This window comes from Arvicola amphibius, chromosome 5 (genome assembly GCF_903992535.2).
Source record: "Arvicola amphibius chromosome 5, mArvAmp1.2, whole genome shotgun sequence".
Taxonomy (NCBI): domain Eukaryota; kingdom Metazoa; phylum Chordata; class Mammalia; order Rodentia; family Cricetidae; genus Arvicola; species Arvicola amphibius.
The window spans coordinates 150,939,451-150,965,413 of NC_052051.1; the positions used below are offsets into that span (position 1 = coordinate 150,939,451).

The following is a 25,963-nucleotide window of genomic DNA, read 5'->3' on the forward strand; positions in this document are numbered from 1 at the left end:
CTCCAACCAGGCTGACGAAACAATGTGGCTGCCTGAAGAAGCTCTGGACGCGGACAACACCCACAGACGTGCTAATATGGATGGGGAAGACTCGTGGGGCCCCACCCCTCGAGAAAGAGCTACAGACAACTTAGGCATGCTGAGAGAGGGAGAAGGGTCTTCCCTCATGGAAAGGCTCCCTCATTGATCATTTAACGCCAAGTGGTCGCCCTGAAATCCCATACATGCTGTGCTGAAGGACTCAGTAGGCTGCAGCTATATATTTATATGCATACATTACATATATAAAACAAGGAATTTGGGAGGGAAAGGGGCATGGGAGGAGTCAGGGTAAGGAAAATGGAGGGAAATGATAGAATTCTATTTTAATAAAAACATTAATAAAAATATGCTACGGGCGGTGGTGGCGCACGCCTTTAATCCCAGCACTCGGGAGGCAGAGGCAGGCGGATCTCTGAGTTCGAGTTCAGCCTGGTCTACAAGAGCTAGTTCCAGGACAGGCTCTAGAAACTACAGGGAAACCCTGTCTTGAAAAAGCAAAAAAAATAAATAAATAAATAAATAAATAAAAATAAAAATAAAAAAAATAAAAATATGCTAGTAGTCCCCCAAAGAGTACAAATGAAGTTAATTTAAATTATTTTATTTCAGCGAAGTGTTGTGTTAAACTTTAACATTTAATCAGCTCAAAACTTGTTGACATTTTAACCACCCCCCTTTCATTAAATGTTTGAAATCCGATATGTTCTTTACATTTGAAGTAAATTTCTACTGGGAGTAATTCCTCTTCCAGCTTATTCATATTGCTCATTGCTCCCGTGTTCTATAGGTGGAGCACACCGTCACTGAGAGGCCAACACGGGGAGGGGGTCTCAGAAGGAGAAAGGCCCTTTTGTTGGACTGGCCGGTCCTGTGCATTACGTTCTTATTGCTTCAAGATGCACTTGGCCTTTGGGACACTGACTCATGGCCTAGCTGCCATTATTTCCTCCGAGACTTAATTTTAGCCAGGTTTCCTGGAACGGTTCCAACGTTCCTCTGTGCCTCATTTCTTCCCTTCCAAGTCCTCGCATGCCACCGCAGTGTAATTCAAAGCTTTGTCAGGCTGGAATCCAATGGACTCAGCCCAAACAGGAAATGGGATTTCTCATTGTTTACTTGAGACCATGAACCAGAAAATGTTGGACACTTGTTTTCAGTGCCTCATTGAGCTCGAAATGAAACGCAGCCATTCCCAAAGGTTTCCTGATGTGGAATGATTTAGATGCTTCAACCATTAGATCAAGATAGAGGGCCTGTAGCAAGATGGCTCCACAGAGAGACACTCTTGCTGCCAGTCCTGACGATCTGATTGGAGCCCACATGCTGGAAGGAGAAGACAGGCTACCCAAGAGTTGTCCTCTGCCCCTCACATACTCTGTGATGGTCTCTGTCTCTCCCCAACCCCCCAATCTCTTATACACATAAATAAATGAATGCTATTTCTTAAAGACAATGGTTTAGAACACAGGTTGGCTCTATGCTTTCCTTGTCTGAGTATTATCAAACCTTATCCTTTGCTGACATTTTGTTAGAAAGAGAATATAGAACCTTTCTATGAGGCAAGAGCATCCCAGTGTACTCTGGGAACATTCCAGCAAGTATTCCACAATTAATCTTTGTGCAAACAGGTTTGTTGTAGGCCTCTGTCTCAAATTCCTCTAAAATCCCTGAAATAGACTGTCTTGCCAATCACCACATTGCCATGCCCAGCATGGGCACATAGGTACCATATGATGTATGGTGGGTGGTACTCTACGCCCTCTGACAGACATGTTGTCTGTTTGTTCAATAGTTTTTTGTCTTGCTTCTTCTTAGTATGGTAGAGCTCATCCATTGTGTTGAAAGCCTACAGTACCATACCCAGGCTTTCCCAAACTCTTGTAGCCAGGAGCAGGCAAAAGATATTCTAAATACACAGAAGTGAGAGCACTTGGGATGGGGGAGAGCATGAACCTCATACTTTTGTTAAGAATCCACTCGTGCGGAAACTCACCCACTCCAGGACATAGATTCATTTGTGAAGGCAGACTCTTCATGACTAATCTCTTAAAGCCTTCACTTCTCCACCCTGTTGAGCTGGGGATTAACTTCCTAGCACACGCACTTTGGATGAGACACTTAAGCCACAGAAGTGGGTAACATGCAAATTGTTACCCGTAGCTGGTAAAGTTTTATAGTGTCTGGGGCCTCAGAGTGTCTCATCTTTTCTCTCTCAGATGAAAGGGACGTTGTATGACAACGCAGAAAAATGTGATACAAATAGAGGTTTTGTTGCGGAGGAGGGCATTTTGATGGGGGTCATCCTACAGTGCCTCCATTAGCTTCCTGTTTGGGATTCTTTCAAAGTCGTCCTTGAGTCTTGTTGAGGTGCCATCCACTCTCAACATGTTTCTCATATATGATAACCATGGCAACGGGAAGAGGAACTTCTCCCTACTCTGAGGAGTGGCTTTCTCAGAGCCCTGACTCTAGGCTTGGTGCTGATGGGGGTACCCTGGATCTACGGCTTTCAGGATAGTGCCCTCACAGGGTTAGTGAGGAGGATATCTCAAACATGCCTAACAGTCAATCATTCTCATACCCGAGGTGGGGGAACAAGGAGTAGGTGAGAAGATGGAACAGACCTGCCAATCTGGAATTGAGCAGAGTTTGATCAACTACCCATCTGATTTTGTTATTTGAGTTTTCGGGTCAAGACTCAGGCTCTGGCAGTCTCAGCAAACTAAGCTTGCCCGCCTACCCCCAATATGCCCACCAAAGAGACCAGTAAGATGGGAAGGCAATGCAAGGAGATCTATTTAAAGTGGTCACACACAGGGAAGAGGAAGAAAGAGGTCCAACGGCCTCCAAGTCCACCTCGGGGCATTGGCTTGAGGTTTAGGTTTAACCAGAAGGTAGAAAGTACATTCAACTCAGCAATCTGGGGCAAGGTGTGGCGCTACCCATTGTTGCCTTGGCATCAGCCTGTCCCACAATGTGGTTCAATAAGTTACTAGAACTGGGAGATTTATCCCTGGGGGGGGGGGGAACAAGTCCCTCTTCTGCCTGGCACCTTGCTTTGTCTTTTCCCTTTCTCCAGCATCATACTGGGGAGGGGAAATGTTAACCCTTTGGAGCCCAAAGTCTGCTAGCCAAAGGGAGGCCACACATGTCTCTCTTTAGAATATTTTCTTTCTCTTGTCTAGCCAGTTATAACTCTGGCTCAGAAATATAAGGGACACACAATTATGTATGTGAATGCTCATATCTATATAACAGCATTACTAACTATAAAGACACATGAGAGTGAACTGAGCTATGAATATAATTTATTCATATGTTTACACAGGAATCTGTTACACAGACATAGCAAAAAAGGTACAAAGGGAGCCCTAAGAGTTTTCATTAACTTTAGGATAATACTTAGTAACAAAAATACCTTAAAGACATTAATATTATATAAATAAAATAATATAGAAGGCTTTAAGCTTGTTCCTGTTTGAAGGTTTGAGATGGAGTGGGCTTAGGTGAGTTAGAGCTCTGTTTCTGAGGTGGGCTCAGGGGCTCAGGGGCTTAGGAGCATAGGGGCTTCAGTCTGCTCTGCTAGGTGCAGCTTCTTCACTTCTGGGGGGGTTCTTTGCTTACCCTTCTCTTCTTGCTGTTCTCAACCCCTACTTTGCAAATTCCAAACAGGAAAATTTCAGTTCAAACTCTGGAAATTCAGATTTTCCATAGGATGACCCAGGAACCAGTGACAGCTGCAGATCCATGGCTTCAAAGGGCTTTGGTCACAGGATGTAAAAACAGTCCCAGTTCTCAGGGTTTGTTATCCTGAGAAGACAGAGGGTGACGGGCTCCCTAAGGCGTTTGCCCAGGCTTTCCTACTGCCTGACTTCAGCCCTTCAGCAATCTGTATTGTCTTCTCAGCACTTACTATGTTTTTGCTTTTGTTTTTGGAGACAGGGTTTCTCTGTGTAGCCCTGGCTGTCCTGGAACTTGCTTTGTAGACCAGGCTGGTCTCAAACTCACAGATTCAGCGGCCTCTAATTAAAAGCATGCTCCACAGCTGCCCGGATAACACTGACTCTTGAAGGGGGAGAGGGAAAGTTTCTTTTCTGTTGTTGCTTGTTTTTTTGAGATAGGGCCATTCAGTGTAGCCCACACTGCCCTTAAACGTGTGGTCTTTCTGCCTCAATTGCCTGAGTGCTAGGATTTCAGGCATGAACAACATTCTCAACAGGAAACAAAATTCTTTAGGATTTGAGTTTTCACTTTCCCAAGCTCCAAACAATAAATTTCATTGGGCAGAGCGTAAGAGGAGCTTTCTGCTGTCCTCTTTGGCATGATTGGTCATATAATTTTTACAGAAACTACAACTTTTAAATTAAAAAATTTAAAGAGAAAACCTGGAGAATCCCCCTCCCTGTATTTCTTTCAGGTGGTTCCAATACCACTAGTTTCCCAAACAGAGCATAGCATGCAGAAAAGAATGTCTTTTTTATATAAAGAAATTAAAGAACTCTTGAAGTCTATTTGTGACTTAACAGCCACTGCCTAGATGTCCTCAGATTCATTGAAAATGTGACTGTAAAAGGCTCTTGAGGTTAATGAAGTTGCCATGTATCTGAAACACTCAAAAAACTAACACATAGTCCCAGTGCTCAGGGAATGGAAACAGAGGGATGCTGACTTCTAGGCTAGCCTGGGCTACATAGCAAGACCTTATGTCAAATACCCCCCAAAACTAAAAGCTAATATAATAATTAAAGTAAAAGCAACTATGCTAAGTATTCCATACATACATATTTTATTTAATTTCTAGGAACTGGCTGGCTACAAACTTATCAGTGAAAAAAGTATTTTTTTATAAGAAGAATAAATAAACTCTCCCTGAAGTTTTGAAATGCCAAGAGCAGCAATTCAAAACTATTTTGACCAACAAAGTCCTCCCCACAGCTCTGGCAGCTTGAAAAAAACCTAATCATTCTCATTTAGAATGTCACACTAACTATAGTGCAGAAGTCACTGCCCTGCCGGCAACCTACCCCACTGCAATGTTGGTCATGGCTGCTGTGAGTAACTTTGCCTGACTCTGAAGGCAAACTGTTTATCTGAGGACTCTTTGGGTTGGCTTTGTTTCCGTGCCCGAGTTCTGTAAGGCTTAGTTGGCCACAGAACTTAACACTTAATACTGACATCAAAGGTAGCTTTAAATAATAATTATTCTGCTTCCATTTCTTCTTTCTCTTGGAACATGTCGACTTTATAAATACATTACAATCTTCATGCTACCCCACCCCCCAGCACAGAGATGGGTTTAAATTCCATTCCAGAGAACGTCACCTGGACAAGGCTCTCGTGTGTTTGACAATATACAGTCAAAAAGAAAATCACAAAGCAAGATAAGAATGGGTTGGTCGCTGATAGTCTGAAAGTCGCTCCCCGTGGTGGAAAGCAGTTACTGAGAGTCTGGAAGCCTTCTGGAGCTGCACTGGAAATGACTCGTGACCACAGCTATCATGTGGGGTCCCCCTCACAGAGGGCTTTCAGCTACTCTTTTCTTGTTTTGTAGGTAGAAGATGCGGTTCTCTTCAGAGTAGGTGACTTTGCTGAGAGGTATCCTGTAGATGTCAGGGTTTTTCGTGGTCAGCAAGAGAAACGGTAGCGTGGCCAAACAGAAGGCCCAAGTTCCAGCCGGCAAATGGACCTGGAGAAAAAGAGACAGGCCACACGTTCTTTTGAGATTCCATTTAAAGTGAGTTCACACAATGAACCCCCTGAACTTTCAACCTAGGGTTCAATTCAGTGGCTGGGGGCATTGCTCTGGAATCTGCTGTGCCCCCTTGTGAAATCTTAATCATGTCTAAGATGTCAGGGAGTCTAGATCTAGCATCCATTGGAATGTTTTCACTTGTCTTTCTGCGGTGCTCAGTTTTCTCATTTATCCGTACTTCTTCAGCATGGCGTGCCAGGATGACACTGGGCACACAGGATGCCAGCAAACAGCTAATATCCTGACCACTCATCACATCCACAAGGGCTTCTCTGATTAGTCAACCATACCGGCCTTTCTGACCTTGTCTTCGCCTCCATCATTGAACTCTCCTTGTTCTTATTTCTTTTTATTTTCTCTCCTAAACAGACTTTTAATATTTGGGGGGGAGGTGCCATGCTTCAACGTTGCTATGTCAACTCACACATTTCTGAGTATTCTACATTGATTAGCTGTCGTCTTTTGTATGGACCTCATAAGTGTGATGGGGAATAGGGTACTAAAACCTACACTTTATCCTCAAACCAAGGGATGGGGCCTCAGGATCTGAAGTTCCCTGCTCTTCCTGGCTAACCCATCCATCCAGTTCTGATCCACAAACTGATGATGCCTATGAATACACACACACACACACACACACACACACACACACGATGGATTTAAAATAACACCTGTTTCTCTAGTCAGTTATCCATGTCTTATCTTTTCAGATTTCTTAATAAGTAAACTATATTCTAAAGTCAACTTCTCAACACCAGAGTTAGACTATGAACGTGATAATGTGGTATTGAGTTATTGCCAAGGCTACTGTTAAAGTTATCCTTTAAACCAAGCAATCTGACATTTGTGATAAGCCTGGTGGTTGTAGTTTGGACTAGAGTTTGCTGTGATGTTGGAGGGAGGGAGGCTGAGAGCCAGCACCCGCCAGAGCAATGGTAACCATGCTCACAGCCCCTGTCACCAGATATTGCTCAGGTGAGCATCAGTGAACTTCCACATCATTGACAAGTCATGCAGAGGACAAAATGGGATCAAAGAACTCACCACAGCCATTAGGTGTGTCATACAGGCTCCGACGTAGGCGGTAAACAGGGCTAGGAAAAAGGAAAGAACACTATTTGGTAGATGTAGTTTTCACCAGCATCCTAGACTGTTTACGTACACTTCTGGGTTCTACTAGCCAGCCCTGCACCCACGTCCCCAGTTATAAATGTGAAGTTAGACTCAGAAGCTGTGAGTTCAGATCCTGGCCCATCCCTGCAGAACTCATTGGTCTCCTTGGCTGTACAGCAGAAGCAACAGAACCAGCTCTTTCACAGGGCTGGGTGAGCATGAAGAAAACAGCACACATTCGGCACATGCTAAGTGCTCAATGAAAGTAGTCTTGCACACATGACCGAATTTAGATGAGACAGCCTGGGTTCTCTATAGTCTCACTGCACCTAGGATCCCCATATTAATGGTTTGAATTTTACAGCTACAAGAATTATGGATTCTAAAAATAAGAAGGCAACAGCTTGGAGCATGGCAGAAGCAGGATAGACTCCCGAGACTCTCTTCATGTAATGCCTTCTCATGCGCTAATGGTGGGCATACAACTTAATTAATTAGCATCTGATATTTTTATTTACTTTTAGCAAGAAAAGAGAAACAAACCAATGTAAATGGCATGTTCTGATCACATGTGTAGCTTTTACATGTAAAGCAACAGGAACAAATGGCTCAACCAGCTAACCATCAATTTCTCTGTCTTGGCTGAGGAAGAGGCGAGGGGCCTGGAATGTCCTCAGGTCTCCCCAAACTGAAGAATGACTTCCCTATGTTGTTCACATAGCCATTTAGGCCACTGTTAGACAGCCATTAATCAATCAATGGATCAATGAATACCTATCAATCCCATGAGCTGTCTTGAGAGCATGGCAGAGATGATGAGAGGTCTCTCTGATCGTCATTTCCTTGTCCTGTTATCGATAATTTATCCCCAGCACCATGTTGCTTAGATAGTGCAACGAATTCTCTCTCTCGTCTTAGTTTCTCATGCTAATGAGGCCTAATGCAGACAGAGTTCTACTTTTGGATTCCTGGTCTTCCTCGTATTTTCTGTATAATGAATAAACTCAGATTTTTTTGTTTTATCATTCAGAACTTAAAGGTCTGCTTTAGGGAGGCAGACAGTGAAATCTCAAATGAAATTTTATATCTACCCAGGGCAACTGTGAACTCTTCCCTCTTGGCAGGGTACTAGGGTACCACTCTGAGAAGAGTGCTCATGACTTGGGTGGGAAGGATTCCCCTCGTTGCTTTCATCAATTTCATTCATTTTCGAGATCTTACTCTCTCAATCAGCATCTATTTCTGGATACTCTTCTCAGCACAAGCTGCATCCTGGCCTGCTCTCTTTAGCACCATCTCTTCCTCTGAGCACACCAGGCATTATTGCCTCTGATCTCCTTCAAAGGCCCAACACTTCTAAGACACGCTTCTGACACTCTTGAGTTTTGGACTGTTAAATGCTTTGGAATGATCTCTAAGTCCATGTTGCTCTTTTCCCTACAGAGAAAGTCAGACTAATAAATGACAGGCTGCCTGTCCATGAAGACTCTCATGCGGTGCAGAGCTGGGACTGGCCGACACCAGGGAAACTTCTGCACACTGCACCTCTGTGATCACATTAGAAAAGACCCCTAAAGCTTAGTGAGAGCCTGGATTTCATGGGCAAGGCCCCCTCTCAATGCACTGTCATGGGTGAAAGCTCCTATAGTAACCCAACTATTGATAAATGGTACAAAATAGGCTTATAACTTCTATAAAGGGCATAAAAACAAGGCTATTCCTTGGCCACCCGGCTCCTGATCTCCAGGTAAGGAAAGCAGCCCTGTCAGGTACCATTGCAGGTTCCCAAGTTCTCCCTGGCAGAGACTTGTGGGATGCAGAAAAGAACAATTCTGTAATCAGTGTCTGCTGTTTATTTACCTTGGCAGATAAGATGGGCCTTTTGTTTGGCAGTGACAGGGTAACATGGGCAAGCTGAAACTTGCTGTGGCATTTTACACAAAAGGCTTGCCTTGCAAGGGGTTAGAGGTCTGTCCCAAGAGTTTGTGTGTGGGTGTTAGGAAGTCTGCTGGGGTGCAGCGGGGATGGGGTTGATACTCTCATACTGTCAGCCTCAGAAGGAACTGAGATGGCTCTCTGGGGAGGAGCTCCACATTTGTGGATATTGCAATGGCCATTCCCTTTGAACTATCAATTTTGATTGCAGAAACACGTTGCAGAAATATTGATATAATAAATTTGGATATTTATACCAAAAGCATTCACCTGAGCAATATCTTAAATGGCTCCAAACTAGAAGCCATGTAAAAAAAACCCTGCATGACAATCTCATCATATCTAAAGTATCTGTATGATCCCAACCAACAGAGGTCCGACATCTTGAGAGGTAGAGCCATGATCTCTTGACTGTTCACCTGTACTAAGAGAAAGGCCCTGGCTTTCACTCTGCATTGAGAACTGTCACTCAAACAGCTGGGATCTCTTGGGAAACAGATTCTTAGAACAAAGAAAGGGGACAGACATCTAAAGAGACCAAATGGTAGGAAAGACAGACACAATGGAGCAAACACTTAGTCAAAGCCTGAAGCAAATAAGGCACCAGATGACAGGATCAATCATAACGGATAGAGCCAAAAATGGTTCAGTGGGCTGATGAAACTGGAGGTTCTTGTGAAGAGATGATGAGGAGGAAATAATAAGAAAAAGATCGTAGCAATGGGAAAGCTCACGCGGAACTAACCCTTAGGAAAGGAATATTTGGAGAGACTATTTGAGAAACTAAAAGCAGACAAAATCCTAGAATTAAAGAAAGACAGGAGAGCTCACACCACACTGAAAGGATTTGAGGGTCTAATCACAGAGGGGATGGGGAGCTCTCACATCTAGGCAGCTCCATCTTTTCACTCGCTTGCCAGAACCAAATCCACTTCTCATGTGGTCAAGGAAAATATGTGAAGATAAGATTCCAAAATAGATTTACCTTTAACAAGAATTAAGTTTTTTTTTTTTTCAGAAGTCTATATGGCAGTTTGGGATGTAGAAAGGCAACAGGATCATCTTTGAGGACAACTTTCAAAAGGTTTGTTAGGAGAGAAAACAAAATCCTCAAATCTGGTGTTGTTTTCAGACGGCTGCCCTAGAATGTAAGCCAGGGAGAAAGGAAGCTGTTCTCCCCTCAACAAAACAAGCTCTGGAGAAGACACTGACCGGGCAGTTTGAGCTGCAGGGCAGGGGTGGATACACACCCAAAGGCCGTAGTTACTAGACAAGGAAGTATGAAAATGCTTGTTTATATGGATTTAAAGTGAAAATTCTATATAATATCAGCGTGGTTTCAGTGGCTGTTGGGGGCGGGCCTCCCAGTGGGGGGCTGATGCAGGCCAAGGTATTTTTCATATCTGGAGATAAGATAAAAGTATGGATAAAGTTAAGACATTGATAAGGACTAGCAAACAAGATTAATTCTTAATAAGTTAATAACTTATGCAAAGCCACCAAAAAAAAAAAGTTTTCCATACCTTTAAATAGAACAAACAAGTGCAGGATACTTATGTTTCATATGATTTATGCACACACTATTTAATCCTAGACAAATTCAATGAGGGCACCACAACCCCTCTTTTTAAATGGGGAAATCTAGGCCCAACAGTGTTATGAACCTGCTGTAATTAAGTTCCAGGTAGTCTGGTAACAAGGCCAGGGTTGGTATTTGTTTTGGGTTTTTATTTTTAAAACTTTATTATGTTATTATTATTACTATTACTATTATTATTATTATTATTATTGTCAGGGTCTTACTGTGTAGCTCCTACCTCACCTCACCTTCCAAAATTATATCAAAGGCAAAGCAAGTACGGCAGACAGAAAATTGCTCCCTAATGGGGGTCCACATCCTGATGCCCAGAATCTGTGATTATGAAAAGGAATTTGCAACCTTGGTTAAGTTAAAGATTGTGAGTGGGAAGATTATCCAGGATGGGGTTAGTAGACCACAGTCATCATAAGGAGCAGAGTAGCAACTATTGACCGAACTCAACCGAGTCACTACAAAGCAACAAAATGACATCTAGATCTGAGATCTGCTAGCTATGCCACAGCATAAACCCAAACTGAGCAGTGTCTACAAACCCTCCATCTTTGCTCCCCTCCTGCACTCCAGATCCGACCTAGCACGGGGTCTCCCATGACAACCGGTTCGATGGCTGAGGTCGAGCAGTCTGGAGAAGAATGACTTTAGACCTCTGTTACATCAGGTTAGAAAGAATTCCTCTACAACCCACGACCCCGCACCTTTTCGCTTCCTAGGGTGTCACTCTTTCCACTCTAGAAATATCTCTCATGTCTTTACTTGTGTGGGACTAGGGATGACACAGGCTATGGGTGAATGTCTGTCCCTCATCAGCAGCTTGGGGGGCCCACCAGCTTTCCAAGTCCAGAGTTCTTGAGGCCCACCTTACTTTAAGGAGCTGACACACAGTCTGAACGCTACAGCCAGGAAGCAGCCCAGGATGGCAGAGCAGCTGTGGGGAAGACTGGCGGACACCGCGTCTAGGTTTGGATTTATTCCTCCCGGACTTAATGTCCTCCAACACTGACCCAAGGTCAACAAGAAGGATGGATCTGAGGGAGCTGGGGCCTAGCCTAGCTCTGCAGGTGGGTTCTGCTGGGGATCATGAAGGCTAACAAAGCAGTTCTTCACCTCCCTGTCAGAAGTATAGGTTTCTCCCTCTGCCCCCAATTCTGTGTCAGAGGCCGACCTAACTGTCTGCAAATTCACCAATATTCCAGCTGATTCCGGCACAGGCTCAGGTCTGAAAACAGTTGGTTAAACCAGCCCTCAAAGGACCGCACAAAACCCTACCTGGTTCATCAAGCAACATAGCTTTAATAGAACAAAGTATTTCTTTTTAGGCTTTGGGGGCATAACAACATGCACACACAAGCTTCTCTCTCTCTCTCTCTCTCTCTCTCTCTCTCTCTCTCTCTCTCTCTCTACCTCTATCTCTCTCTCTATCTCTCTCTCTATATATGTATGTATGTATTCAATATTCTATATCGACTAGAATGGCTACTAGGATTTCACAGGCTCTTCCTTCACAATAACCAGTGAGACAGGTAAAGATGACTTTAATGCTCCCAGAGGAGGAGCATCACTTGCCCCCACTCACAGGAAACCCAAGCTTCAATCCCAGTTTGAATTTCTCATTTGATTCTTTAATATATTTTTGTGTCATTGTTTACTGCTTTCTATGGTTTTGATCGAGTCCTCACAGGCACTCCCTACATATGGGCACCCACACCATATGTGGAATACTCACCACCAGCGAGAGCCAGGAGATGGGTCTGCCAGGTGAGTGCCATGAACATGCCTCCAATTGCAATGCAGGCCAGAGAACTGTTGAAACCCCAGAGCCCAGCATAGATGTCTTCAAATGGAGCTGCAAGACTGAGTCCTGTAGGGAAAAACAAGAGTGGTCAGAGCTTGGGACAAAGAGCAGGATGCTGTGCCATCAGTTGTGGGGTCCTGGGAAATATCCTAAGGACTCCCTTTGCCCAGAGACCTCGGGAAAGCTCTGCAGTATGAAAGATGCCTGCGACGTGCACGGGATGGATAAGATGCTCATGTTAGGTTGAAAGTCTTATACTCACCTGCGATGACACCCAGCAGTGATCCAATAGCAGCATGCAGGCACATGAGTGGGGAGGAAAGGAGAATGGCACACAGGAAAATGCCCCCTGTCCATGGGTTATCGCAGCCGTATATCTGACCAACTCCCACTGGAAGGGACTTCAATAACTGCAATAGAAAGGACAGAATTGTAGCCACTCAAACAACAGACAAGACCACCACGGCACACTTAATATGCAACAATGTTACAGGTTGCAATTTTTAGAATTAGCATGTTTTATCCTTCAAGATCAGTGCCAATATTTTATTAATACAGAAAAAAAACCCTCTTATCTCATCTGTTCTTTAGCTCTGTCTCTGGAGAGGTACACCAGTCCTGCTCGGGTGTCTGCGGAGCAGCACAGCGCTTCCAAGCCTCTTGTGCTCGCTAACTTTCCCACTATCGTGAGGCTTCCAGTGTGTTCTCATGACCCCTGGCTCTGATGACCTGCTGTACCTTCCCTAGTGTGGCAGGGACACAGGACATGATTCAGTTGTCCATCAGTGCTGGCAGCGAATCAATGCTGTTCCACAGTCTGTAGAAATACTCTTACAATTGAGTTGGCTGCCCAGATTAAAAGGCCAGTGAGCGGAATAAGATTAGCTTATCCGTAATTTAGAAGTAATTAAAGCCAGCTTGATGAGTCGGGACCACATTTGCCCGGCTGATCCCGAATGGAACGTGTACCATTTAATAAAAATACCTCTGGCTTATTTTAGTCACTAACACCTGTCTATCAGATCTCAAGACATGAAAGCACAGACCTTCCAATTCTGTTTTCCAGTAGAAGCCTGAATCTACTCGAAATGTTTATAGAGTGACAGTTCTCAGGAAGCCAAAGGATTTGGCTCAAACAAATGATGTTTCCATATAATAAAACTTTCGGTTGGGCCAGGAAAATATAACCACACATGGCTTCTCCCTTTGAGCAAAACATTTCCTGAAAGATAATGGCCTCTCTACCTCCTCACGGATCCTTTGGTAAGAACCTAGAAGCAATGACTCTCACTGGCAGGGGAAGCCCCAGCTTGGGCTTCCAAACACTGGCTTGGCCCTTGTTCAGTGCACTGGACCACACTGAGACTCGGTCTACCTTAAGGTGGTCTCTAAATGCTTTCTGTACCCAGTCTTATCTATAGATAGTCATCTCCCATCTCTTCTAGACCTGGGAACTTTGACTTTTTATCTCTGAACTTGGTGTCCATGCATCTCTTGGGTAGCCAGCAGTGGGAAGGTTGAGTGAGCTTCACAGAAACAAGTTCATAATCGGGGGAGGTCAACTGACCTTCAGAACCTTCCTGTTGATAATCCCTATCTGAGCTCACCAGGGCAGCAGGCACTAGCCACACAGTTACTGAGAATCTGAGAGAGTGATACAGTTTGGCAGTGGTACTTTTAACCAGTGTTACTTTTAACCAGTACGTGCTTTCTTTACATTTGGGGCTAGATCCAAGTGCTGCCATTTGCTTACTGGGTCAAAGATAAAGCAAACACTATGTAAACTCCTCCCGTGTTCTCCTCTCTCAGCAGAGAGGATGGTGGAGGGCACATCTAATCTGATAGCTGGAGAGCGGGTCTGCACATTAAACTAAAACCCAAACCAGCAAGGCCTCTTTTGTTTTCTTTGACTTCAAGTATCTCCTTAGTTTCAGAAATTAAGAAACATTAAGAAAGGGTCTAAGATGCTGCTCCGTGGCAGAGTGCCTGGCATGTATGATGCTCTATTGCAACCTGTACACACATGCACACACACACACACACACACACGAAACCTTCTGCAGACTTCTTATAGAAACAAGAATAGAAAGAGCCAGGATTTCAATTTGCGAGAAGCAACTTTTTAAAAGCACGCTTCTCTCTGCACCTCTCTGTAAGGAGGTGAACCATATCCACACCTGGTGACTCAGAAGATCTCGAGTTGTTGTGTCCACCAGCACTGTTTGGGGGAGGTTGTTGATACAGATTCCCAGGCCCCACTCTACCTTGAGAGCCCTTTGTATTCTGTAAGAAGGCAGAACAGCCAGGTTCTGCAGAGCCCAAAAAGTCTTAACAGTTCTGACGAGGGGAAGCTGCTCACGAATGCTCTAACCCCAGTGAGAGATCACCTGCCTTGTCTCAACCACTCAGACAAGGGCTAAGCTCCCCACAGTGTCTGATCGCCAATGAACTGTCCTTGGGAACTGTCGTTGCAGATTTTTAGGGGAAAAAAAAGTTGATATTTTACCTCAAGGGCATTCAGCTCAGTCCATGTGATATTGGGCACGGAGGTGACAGGTGTGAAGAGTTTGCTCGGAAAGAATGCATTGTAATGTCCCGTGGCTGAAAGGTACATCGATAGCGCCATGTTGAAAGGGAGCGTGAAGACAGGGAGGTCCCATTTGCTGAACACGGAGTTCAGTGCACTTGAGAAGAGGGGGCTAAGGGAAGGTCACAGAGGAATGAGAATCAGTGCGAGCAGTCAGGCTGAACCCCTAGCCTCTCCGCGAGGTGGCCTGTTGCAGTTCTAACAAGCTTTGAAATAGTATGCTGACAAACCTTCCACAGGGCATAGGGGCTGGGGGGAGTCAGTGACTCCCAGACCCATCTCAGAGACATCTAAAACACACCACAAAATGAACTCGTGGCTGACTTTTTTGGGAAAAAAATACCCCAAAGGTGGCTCAGAGTAAGTTATAAACAAGGTTTTAAAAACAAGTCTGGAACTTGTAATAAAGAGAAATCTTATCTGCATAGTTAGTGCCCTGTGATCCTGGTCCGCCCTCCACCCCAGGGTCGCCGCTGTCCTGAATCTGCCTGTCTTCTCTATAGTTTTCTATTTTGGAGAAAAGAGATTACTAGGGTTTGGGGCGCTGAGGCTGGGGACTAAAGGGTTTTGTAGGAGTGGCCAGAGTGTCTGTCCTTGAGCTGTTACTGATCACCTTGAGACTTCAAACTTTACACACACAGTCTTTTCCTCATTCCATGGTGTGCAAGCTTAGACTTGCTTTGGATGGTGGAGACCAGTGGTTCTCAACCTGTGGGTCATGACCCCTCCAGGAGTCGAACAGCCCTTTTACAGGGGTCAAATATCAGATATTTGCAAAACAGATATTTACATTACGATTCATAGCTAAAGCAAAATTACACGTATGAAGTATCAATGAGATAATTTTATGGCTGGGGCACAGAAGTCAGTTTTTGTAAAGATGAGGGTTTTGTAAAGATGGGGTTGAATTTAAAAAAAAAAAAAAGAGGAGGTGGGCAGCTTGTTTGAGTACACAAGGTGACCCCACTGATGGGGTGGGCACCTTCAGCTCTACTTTAGAATCCCCTGGGGGAGGTAAAAACCTCAGCATCTAGGCAACAGCACAGAGCAGGTGTACGTGCTAAGTGTGTAGTTACGGTTGAGAACACCTGGATGAAGGGGATGTGCAGCTGACAATAACCAGCTGTAAGAAAATCCACACCTTTGAAGATGATTGCTTTAGTTTCCATGACCAAAGGTATAACCTGGTACTAACTTTTTAAGTATTTTTTTTTTAAATTTGTGGTATTACCATTTATTATTATGTTGTTTTGCCTTTTCTTTATTAGAGAGCCTCTCTAGACAGATTAGCCTGGAACCCACTATAAGCCCAGGCTGACCTTAACACTCAGCAATTGGCCTCACTTAGCCTCCAAAATGCAGGCGTTATAGGTGTGTGCCTCGGTAGCTGGCACCACTTAACTAGTTTCCTTTTGTTTTACATTTAACCTGTGTTTGTGTGGGTGGGTGTGCGTGTGTGGGCGTATGTGGAGAGGCTTGTGTGGAGGTCAAAGGAACACTGGGAAGCCAGCTCCCTCCTACCACGTGGGTTCCTGGGATTAACCTCAGGTTGTTATCCTTGGCTACAAGTGTCTTTTTCCCATAAGCCAACTCGGCAGCTCTGTTTCACTATTTAAGGTGTGAAGGTCAATGACGCGCTGACGGTGGTGCACAGCTACCACTGGCTCACAGGGTAATTGTCACCTTACAAACGTGTGCTCCTTAACCACCAACCCTTCATTCCTTCTACCCGCCACAGGCACTCCGAAGACCAAGCCCAACTTACCAAGTCATAGACATTACAGATATAGGGAATATCAGCCACCAGAAATAGTTGCCCTTGTCTGAGAAGACAGCAATGAGGATTCCCACAAGGGTGGCGTTGTAGCCGTGGAGCCCGGCTGCTATCGCTGACCTGCAGGCATGGGGGAACAGCACAGACACTGCCTGAGTGGACGCAGTCAGGGTCAGACACAGACAACAGGCGTAACTTGTAGACATCACATCTACTTTAGAAAGCACAATCATATCCGGGCATGTGTTCCAAAGCCTTTTATGAATCATGCAAACACAACTAAATTGCATAGGGAAATCTACATAGATAAAACTCTGAAATGTGTACGTGGGACAAGACCCTCCAGGGTATGCCACAAGACACAGGAAGGTTGGCATCTAGTGGAGGAGAGGGGCCTGGGTAGGGCAATCCGCTCTTGGCTCTTGGCTTTTCCCCGAGGAAAGTCTTATTTATTTTAAATCACGGGGGACCTTGACTTGAACAGGGCTTTCAGCATTTGAAACAGTCTTAAGTCTGATTTCTCAGTGAGAGACACGTGATTCCTGGAAGGCAAGTCCTTTCATAGAAACATCCAATGTCGTGGAGAAAATGACAGAGCCCCACATAGGAGCACTGGACTGAGCTCCCAAGGTCCTGATGAGGAGCAAAAGGAGGGAGATCATGAGCAAGGAAGTCAGGACCGTGAGGAGTGCGTTTACCCATTGAGACGGTGAGACAGATCTAACGGGAGACCACCAAGTCCAGTTGGACTGATGGAACAGGGGACCAAACCGGACTCTCTGAATGTGGCTGACAGTGGAGGAGGACTGAGAAACCAAGGACAACGGCAATGAGCATGAACTCTACAGCATGGATGGGCTCACTGTGAGCCTTGTCAGTTTGGTTGCTCACCTTCCTGGACTTAGGGGGAGCTGGGAGGACCTTGGACTTAACATAGTGAAGGGAACCCTGATGGCTCTTTGTCTTGGAGAGGGGTGGAGTGGGGGTATGGGTGGAAGGGAGGGGAGGAAAGGGGTAGGAGGAGGGGAGGAGATGGAAATTTTTAATAAAAAAAATGAGAAAAAAACAAACAAACAAAAAAAGAAACATCCAATGTCAACTTAGTGGACATTTTCGTCTTCTTGGGATTCTATTTTGCGGACTCTAAGTGTACATCTCCAGGTTATTGCAGATAAAATGATGATTTTTATTTGCCCAGGCCCCTATTTAATTATGTGCACACTTAGCCCCTCTTGTTGAGACCTCTCTGATGGTAGGATATTCAGTCTGTCTCCTCAGTTCCTCTAGAGAACCCTGACAAATATGCCCGCTCTGTGCTTACTATTTCACATCTCTTTCTTTTTTTTTTCTTTTGGTTTTGTAAGACAGGGTTTCTCTGTGGCTTTGGAACCTGTCCTGGAACTAGCTCTTATAGACCAGGCTGGCCTCGAACTCATGAGATCCACCTGCCTCTTCTGAGTGCTTCAAATGCTGGGATTAAAGGCGTGCACCACCCCCGCCTGGCCTTAACACCACTTTCAAAGGCTGTCTCATATGTCAGCCTCCACTCTGGCTGTAATGGAATCTATGGCACAACCAGGAACTAGAACCCGCAAGTAAGCAATGGGAATATTTCTGTAGAATAAGGCCCTAGTCTGGCAAGCTCCCTCTTTTTGGATTCTGAGAATTGGAGATGAGGGCATCATGAAGGACAGTAAGGTCCATTTCCAGCCTGACACTCAGAGATAATGACTGTGGGGACCTAGGGGGTAAAGGTTGTGAAGTTCAGTCAGATGCAGGGCCTGTGGGGGAGGAGCCACCCTGCAGTGGGTGTGAGAGTTTCCCGCTTTGATCTGACTGTGCACAAAGGTGCCAGTGCAACCAATAGGCTGGCGTCATATCTGCTCAGCGAGGTAAGGACACCGGCGGTTGGCCTCTAGTTTCAAAGTCCTTTGTCTCTTTTCAGTAATCCTTCCGAGACTGGAGTTATCCCTGAGCACAGTGGAGAGCTCTTCAGACTGAACCCCCCTCAACGTTGGCAGTGGACAATAAATGGCAATATTTAAAGCCAGGAGATGCCACAGTGCCAGCCACAGGACGATTCAGTTACTTAAATGGAATTGTCGTTTTGACTCGGGATGAAATGCAGGGCTTGGTACATGCTTGGCCAGTGCTCTGCCACTGAACTGCATGACTAGCCCAGAGTCATGCTTCTTTGCAGCAAAACCAGTGAGGGACTAATCCTGGGATAGAGCTTTGCGTAAGCCCGGGAACTGAACTGGCTTGCATTGCCCACAGAAGGAGATAACTATGTTACACTAGTGAGGGACCCGAAGTATAAAGGGGGTTGCTAAAGCCTCTTCTTTTCAGGAACTCAGAAGCATTTTGCTTCAAGTTGTAATAAATAATTGTATCACTAAAGGAGACTTTAATAGGCTCTTTCCTGGTGTTAGATGAGTCCTGGCTACCAGACACAGCCAATAAGACTCAGACTGGTCCCTTATTCAGATGAGATGGATCCTCTGGCCTCTGATGAAAGGCAGAGAGTTCTGTGGAATAAAGGTGTGTGTGTGTGTGTGTGTGTGTGTGTGTGTGGTGTGTGTGTGTGTTTTCACCTGGAAGGGTGTGGCTTTATTATGTCTGCCCATGGTAGCTGCCCAGCTAGTGGCTCAGAAAGACAAGGGAGCTAGCATATGCGGGCTTGCCTACCTGTCTTGGCTCAGCAAGAGGGCTGTCAGAGTGGAGACCACAGTTCCTACACAGCCACAGAGAGCCCACCAGGGGTTCTGGACCAGAAGTCCCACCAGAATCAGGATTCCGCTGATGGGGTTGCTGACGAACACCACCTGGGATATGCCACGGAGAATCCAGTCCACGAACTGGAGTGCCACGGGTTTGTCTGGAGAGACAAGATGAGCAGAGGTAAGGACAGAACAAGGTCACCCTAAACAAAGCCACCAGTACCTGCAGGAGCTGAAACCTTCCGGTATTTTTTAAAGCCTCCCTCTGACCCCTTGGCTTGTTTATAGCCTGTCCACCCAGCTCTACTGGAACTCAGGCTTCAGAAAGCAGCTAAGTCTCCCATTTGCTGTGCTCAGAGGTACAGACTAAGCCAGAGCAATGAATTATCAGTAGGGAAAATTTCTTTGTTAAGTACTGATATTGTAGGATGCAGACTCTATTCACACTACACACGCGCGCACACACACACACACACACACACAGGTGTGAAAAGGTTAGCAAGTTAGAAGATGCAAAGGAGGAAACTGTTTGAAGTGACGGTTTCAGAGCAGAGCTAAGACAAGGGCAGAAGCACAAGCAAAGGCTTCCTCGAAGCTGCTTCTCTCTCTCACCAAGCGAATGTGTAGATACCTTTAAGCCAGCTGGCAAATTCTTTCATATCACCAGTGACATAGCCAAGCACTCTGAATCCACAGCGTCTCCCCCGACATGATGCAACCTGGTTTTCACCCCGGTCTACTTTAACCATGGTGGGACTGTCTTCCAAGGCCATCTCTTCCTCTGAGCCCTTAAGGAAGGAAGGACAGAGCTGTAAACACCCTGAACGAGAACTCTGTGGGTTGGCTAACTTAGGCTGTACAGTTGTTTGGAAGATGAGTTTGAAGGCATTCGCCTAGACCGAGGCAGAGCTGTGGGCCCGAGAACTTGCTCTTTCCCCTGGAGGATCATTGAGAAACTCATTATCCAAATCAAACATCAACCTTTGTCCTTGATGTCTTTAATGCTACCACGAGAAGGTTCTTGTCTGTACCCTCAGAAGGCTTGGGTTCTATAACTTAACAAGTGTTTGTTGAGCCCCCATTTCCTGCACTCAGGGGACTTAGCAGCTTTGAAAAAAAAGAAAGAAAAACAGATAAAGTTGACACAATAAGTTAAATAATATAGAAAGAGCTAAAATAAGTAACTTTAAAATTTGCACTTTTTTTTTTTTTACAAAATAGTAATTAGAAGTCTGAGTGGTAGCACACACCTGTAATCCCAGCACTTGAGAGTTGGAGGCAGGAGGATCGGGAGTTCAAAGCCAACCTCAGCAACATAATGGTTCAAGCACAGACTGGGTTACATGCGATTCTGTCCCAGAAAAACACATATGAAGCATCCAAACTACTGATTTTGTTTAAGAATTCTTTGAAAAAGGAAAAAAAAAAAACCAGTATGTGTGTGTTGATACAACCTAAGAATCCTCTGCCCCAGTCTCCAAGAATAGGATCGGTTGAATGTGTTCTTATGTTAGGTGGTTGCCTCAGTCTGTAATTTGGACTTCGTCATATAAATGCATAAAAGTAAGAAAGATGCACCACAAAGGTGCAGAACAGGGGGATGCGGGACCCTGTCACGGGTTGCCTAGGACTATCAGAAGACACAGATATTTACATTATGATTCATAGCAGTAGCAAAATTATGGTTATAAAGTAACAACAAAAATAACTTCATGGTTGGGGGTTGCCAGAACACGAGGAACTGTATTAAAGGGTCACAGGATTAGAAAGGTTGAGAACCGCTGGTCTAGAAACTTAGAGAGGTGGAAATAGACAAGGCTGTCAAAAGCCAAAGATTGTGATGGAATGATTGCATGCTATAAGAACACACAGGGCTTTATCCTAGTCAGAATGTCTTCTCAGAACCCAAACACTAGAAGCATAATGTGTGTTGACTATAGGGTTATCTAATTCTCATGGTGAGGATATAATAAGAGAGAACCAACATCCTTGGGGTTGGTACCCTGCAGACACAACATGAAGAATTCATGGTGCCAACCACAGATGCGAGGACTACCAACAATACACTCCTAGAGGTGGACACTGGGAGAAAGACAATGGCCAGGTCACCCCGGGTGGATGAAGAAAGCACAGCACAGACAGGTAAGTAGGAAGTGGGCAGCCCCATCGTCAACCTTACAAGCCTTCAGTGGAGACTATGTGGAAACCACAGCCCCAAAAGACAAGACCAAGGGAGTGCCCAGAGCTGCACCAATATGCCAGTCCACCTCTCCTTACAACAGGGCATGGACAAAGTTCCTCCTACTCATTCTGGTCCCTTCTATTTGCCACATTCACCAGCTAGCCATTGATAGCCAATAAAATGACTTTTTTTTTTTTTTTTTTTTTTTACAAATCTGGACTCTAGTTTTGACTTACATTAATCCCAGTACAGAATCCGTGTTTCATTACTGATTTATTACTGTGTAACAATTTTACTTCTCGCTCTGGCTCACGCTGTCCTTGGACTTGCTATGATCCTCCTGCCTCTGCCACCCAAGTGCTGAGATGACAGGTATATTCCACCACGCCTGGCTGTCTTCCTGTTTCTTAAACAATGGTGCACCATTGATCGTCATGCAAAGTTGGAGCCATTTCTACAACGCATTCCAGACCAAGGTCATTGTGCCTTGGCAACACTCAACCCGACACCAACATTTGCGAGTCTCTCAGAGAATCTTTGTATTGGGATTTTCCTTTTTCACACTGAAAAGTGCTGGAGCCATGGAAACTAAACCACACCCACACAACTCTGCTCTATGCCTAAAGTTTACAAACCCATTTAAGTAACCCAGCATTTATGAAAAGGTCCTTCTATTTCATAATCTAAGCAGTGGCTATCACTTATTTTAGACCTCTCCCTCTCTAAATCTCATAACTGAAAATATTGTGGGGTTAGACCCTTAGCGACAGCAACCCATTTTCAAAGTCACACCTGGTTTTAAGAGGCACCAGGCTTCGGTCTCAGCCATGACACGAAGAAGCTCGGAGGACAATTGTCCTGAGTTGCTGTAATCGAATGTGTCAAGGCCTGAAATTGGCCATTTCCATCCACCACAGAATCAATTCCAGAAAACACAAGTGCATGCTCTCAAAATGTCTAGCCTGTATTTATTTAAGAGAGTTTCTGATACCACATCACCCTAGAGATTCGAAACCTGATAGTGTAACTGGCCAGACATGACTGGGAACCTGAATGGCCTGTGTCCCCTGCAGAACCACCCCAAATTAAGACTAACCTATTTTTGTTCAAATCCACAGCCCAACCTAGAGCTGTGTCTTCAATACTTAATTGTTGGGATGCACTGGAGGGCTGTAACTTCATTCCCCACTGTCCCACACCACAGAGAAGGGCCCATCCTGACTGCACAGAGTGGCTACATTCCAGAGGCCCTGGAGCCAGTTATTCTAAAAGGCTGGTCTTCCTGTAGCTCCTGAGATCCATGACACCTGTTCCAGACTGCCGGCATGAGGGCTGGTTAGGAGAAACCAGTAGTTTAAATCTTGTTCACTTTAGCATGTTATATCCTACAAAATCTGTGTCTCTTTTGGGAACTTGGATACTGTGCCAGGAGAGAAACATTCTAGCTGGTGCTCACACATTGTATTTCCATGGAGAGGAGAGGGCAATGGGGGAGGGGGGATCTTAAGCTAACACAAGCAGGAGAATCATAAGCTCTAGGCTATGCTTTCCTGGGTTTTCCAAGGCCCTTTAAATGCCCTAGCTCAGGGGTAGAGCCTCTACCTGTCGGGGTAGAAAGGCCACAGACCCAATGCCCAGAAGACCTTGCTGACTACCCATGCCCAGCCTGGGCTCAGAAGAGACACCAAGCTGGAAACAGGCTTTAAGGTTCCCCAAGGACCAAACTGCTGGAAGGGAGCCTACCTGTTCTTTCCACCCGTGCGCCAGAGCCAAGCTTCGCCGTCTGAAGCCTCCTGGTGCTGCCTCACGGGCTTTATTTCCAAAGGGGTCTATCCAAAGAAGACCGTGATGGACGTCATCAGTACCACCAATCAAACACTGTTCACTCATCCTTCCTTTCTTCCATATATGACAAAGGGCAAAGAGATGTCAATCAGCAGGATATGTCCTGGCTCTGGGGAGCACAGGAAAAGCCAGACCAGGGGAGACAGACAGGCCCGTGGGGGTTAAGCTAAGGGAAAATATTCCCTGCCCTGGTGCCCTAGAGCAGAGGTTCCTGCTCATTGAGGAGCTTCCAATGGGAGGGAGGAAAGAGGACACTGACTGTGTTCATTGTGTTCAAGACAGTTCTTCACCCAGAAGCTCTAGAATGTTCTATGTGTGATATTTGTCTCTTCCTCTATCATTCACTTTATTTTCAGATTCTTCTATTGACTTGGTCTGAAACCTGGAGACTTTTTACCAAAGCAACCTGAAGAATCCTCAATTGTGGAAAATATTTCTGACCTATCGCATGGGAAAAAAGTGTAAGTGTCTGTGTGTGTGTGTGTGTGTGTGTGTGTGTGTGTGTGTGTGTGACCTTATGGCAAGCTATTTGGCTAGTACTAGTATTCTTGGTGTTTGCAATATGAACAATTTTGGTTGGTACGAAACAACACTGAGCAGTCCCAATGGCAAGAATCTTATACTTATGCTAAGGAGTGGGGGACAAGAAAGAAAGAATAAAAACTGAAATGATCAAAAGCAGAGAAAAGGAAAACACGAGGGGAAGGATCCCAAGTCCTCAGAATGAGTGCCTACTGCTTCCTTTGTTCTCTGTCTGCCTTCCTCAGCCCACACAGTCCACAGCACTATCTCCACAAGGTCGGCATCAATATTATCTTATGGACAGGACTGGACAATATGTGGATATTTGAGATCTCACAGTTTAGAGATTGCACGGTTTCGTGTTATAGAAAACGAGGCTCAGTGGTACTTCTCAAGTCTACGCAGTCCACGGTAGGCAGAATCAGCTTATGCAGGCATTAAGTCCTGTGCTTCTGTCTTCTGGTTTGGGGCCAGGCAAGTTGGTGTCACCCAGGGTTTTATTTAAGTCACAAATGGCAGTCGCAGCTTCTACACGGTAGGATCTGAAGTGGGGGTCAGGCTACAGCACTCTGAGTTCACAGTCACCGTGAAGCAACTCTGGACCACCGGGTCAAACAATGACCCTCTCTGGGGTGAGTTACTGTCTGTTAAAAACAATACAGTGGTTCCTCAAAGCCAGCCTCTCTCCTGCATTACTGACAAGGCTACCAATGAGCCTTCAGGAATATTCTGGAAGCTGTGCATGGTGATCCTGCTGGCGGAAGTTGGAAAGCATGTTTGAGAGGCCAAATCACCAGTGGAACGAGGCAATGCTCAGTATTTGTCCTGAGACAAACGCGAAGGCCTCACGTCTACTGTCTCCCCTACTCTCTCACACACAGTGAACCCATTGTTCTGAGGCATGGATTAGTAATGGGTTCAATTGGAGAGGCCTGAATTCAAGCCCTCAATTTTCCATGCTTTGAGTATTGCTTCAAATAATACCAAGTGTTAGATCTGGGTTTCTTGAAACGTTTTTGTGTTCTGTCATAATAATAATAATAAAAAAACAACTTTCTGTGTGGACATTTATTCGCTACTTTGTCTAATCTTTATTTTAGGTCATTTTTGATCACAATGGCAGGAACTGCTCAGTTCTCCTCAGAGCTGTAATCAGAAACAAAGAACCCCGTCAGGTATTTCTGCCTCCTGATTAAAACACTTCCCTCCACAGCAGACACTGCTCCTCACAGCCTTGAACTGTGCAGGCATGGGGCGCTGCAGGAAGCCACCAAATCTCTGGCTACGCTTGTGACTGATCAGAGTGCCCGATGGGCACACAAGCACACTCCCTTCGGCAGGACAGCACACGCACAGGAACCCCAAGCCCATAGCCGGGAAGGGCTGTTCCCAGTACCCCACATCTTCTTGTGAGTCATAAAAATGCTGCCGCCAGTTTTGCTTCATGTTTTTCAAGAGTGCAGCCTGATGAAACTTCTCATCATGTGGATTAGGCCAGGCCATTTAGTATACAGAGCGGGTGCCCTGTGGGAAGGCTCATCCACATCAGCCCAGAGCAGTCCCACTTTCCCCAGGAATCATAGCAGAGGCATTGCTTTGTAAGCTTCTGGGAAGAGGACTATGGTTTTGGTGAATAGCCTTCTAGTCTACCAGAGCTCCAACTATTCAGTTCCAACAATTAGAGACACAGTTCACCATTTAAAGGAGAGCAGAGTTGGCATGGGAAGGCAAGAGGGTAAGAGGGCCAGAGAGGGCAGAAAGGAAAGCAAACATGATCAAGATACAGTCTGTGCATGCATATAGATGTTGCAGTGAAGTTCATTAACTTGTATCGTTAAAATATCTAATAATAATAATAATAATAATAATAAATAATACAAAGTATAGTCTCTGGAGTTAGACACATCTATGCTCAAACCTGTGTTCTGTCTTTAAAAGGGAAAAGGGACAAGATTAAGGGGACAAAGACAAGCTCCAACAAGAATAACTGGAATCAACAGAAACGAGGGGGTACTTACCCTGCAGCTGGCTTCCCGGTGGCAGAAGGCAAGGCCTGATAAAGAGTGGCCAGGCTCTCTCAGAAGGGAGAGGTGGTGCAG

The 25,963-nt window shown here is 45.2% G+C and overlaps 1 protein-coding gene across 2 annotated transcripts; it reads right to left on the reverse strand.

Annotated features, from left to right (window-relative positions):
* Nucleotides 1–5,487: 5,487 nt before the first annotated feature.
* Slc14a1 (solute carrier family 14 member 1 (Kidd blood group)) lies at nt 5,488–25,963 on the reverse strand. Of its 2 annotated transcripts, XM_038331117.1 has the most exons (10): nt 25,883–25,963; nt 23,241–23,326; nt 19,947–20,103; nt 19,284–19,473; nt 16,587–16,715; nt 14,741–14,933; nt 12,497–12,644; nt 12,166–12,300; nt 6,839–6,888; nt 5,488–5,728 (listed from the first exon to the last, which is right to left on the reverse strand). In XM_038331117.1, the coding sequence occupies exons 3-10, from the start codon at nt 20,086–20,088 to the stop codon at nt 5,555–5,557; spliced, it is 1,161 nt and encodes a 386-aa protein (XP_038187045.1). In that variant the 5' UTR covers nt 20,089–20,103; nt 23,241–23,326; nt 25,883–25,963; the 3' UTR covers nt 5,488–5,554. The 2 variants fall into 2 exon arrangements, with proteins under 2 accessions (XP_038187045.1, XP_038187044.1); XM_038331116.1 differs by lacking the exon at nt 25,883–25,963 and having other exon boundaries at nt 23,241–23,387.

What these genes read in the sequence shown, in the direction of transcription:
- Slc14a1 (XM_038331116.1), bottom strand. Translation starts at nt 23,387, where the DNA reads ATGAGTGAACAGTGTTTGATTGGTGGTACTGATGACGTCCATCACGGT. An exon ending in ATTTGCCAGCTGGCTTAAAG is followed by an intron (nt 19,474 to 19,946) that starts GTATCTACACAT and finishes TTGTCTCTCCAG; the next exon opens with ACAAACCCGTGGCACTCCAG. An exon ending in ACTGCTGGGTGTCATCGCAG is followed by an intron (nt 12,301 to 12,496) that starts GTGAGTATAAGA and finishes TTTTCCCTACAG; the next exon opens with GACTCAGTCTTGCAGCTCCA.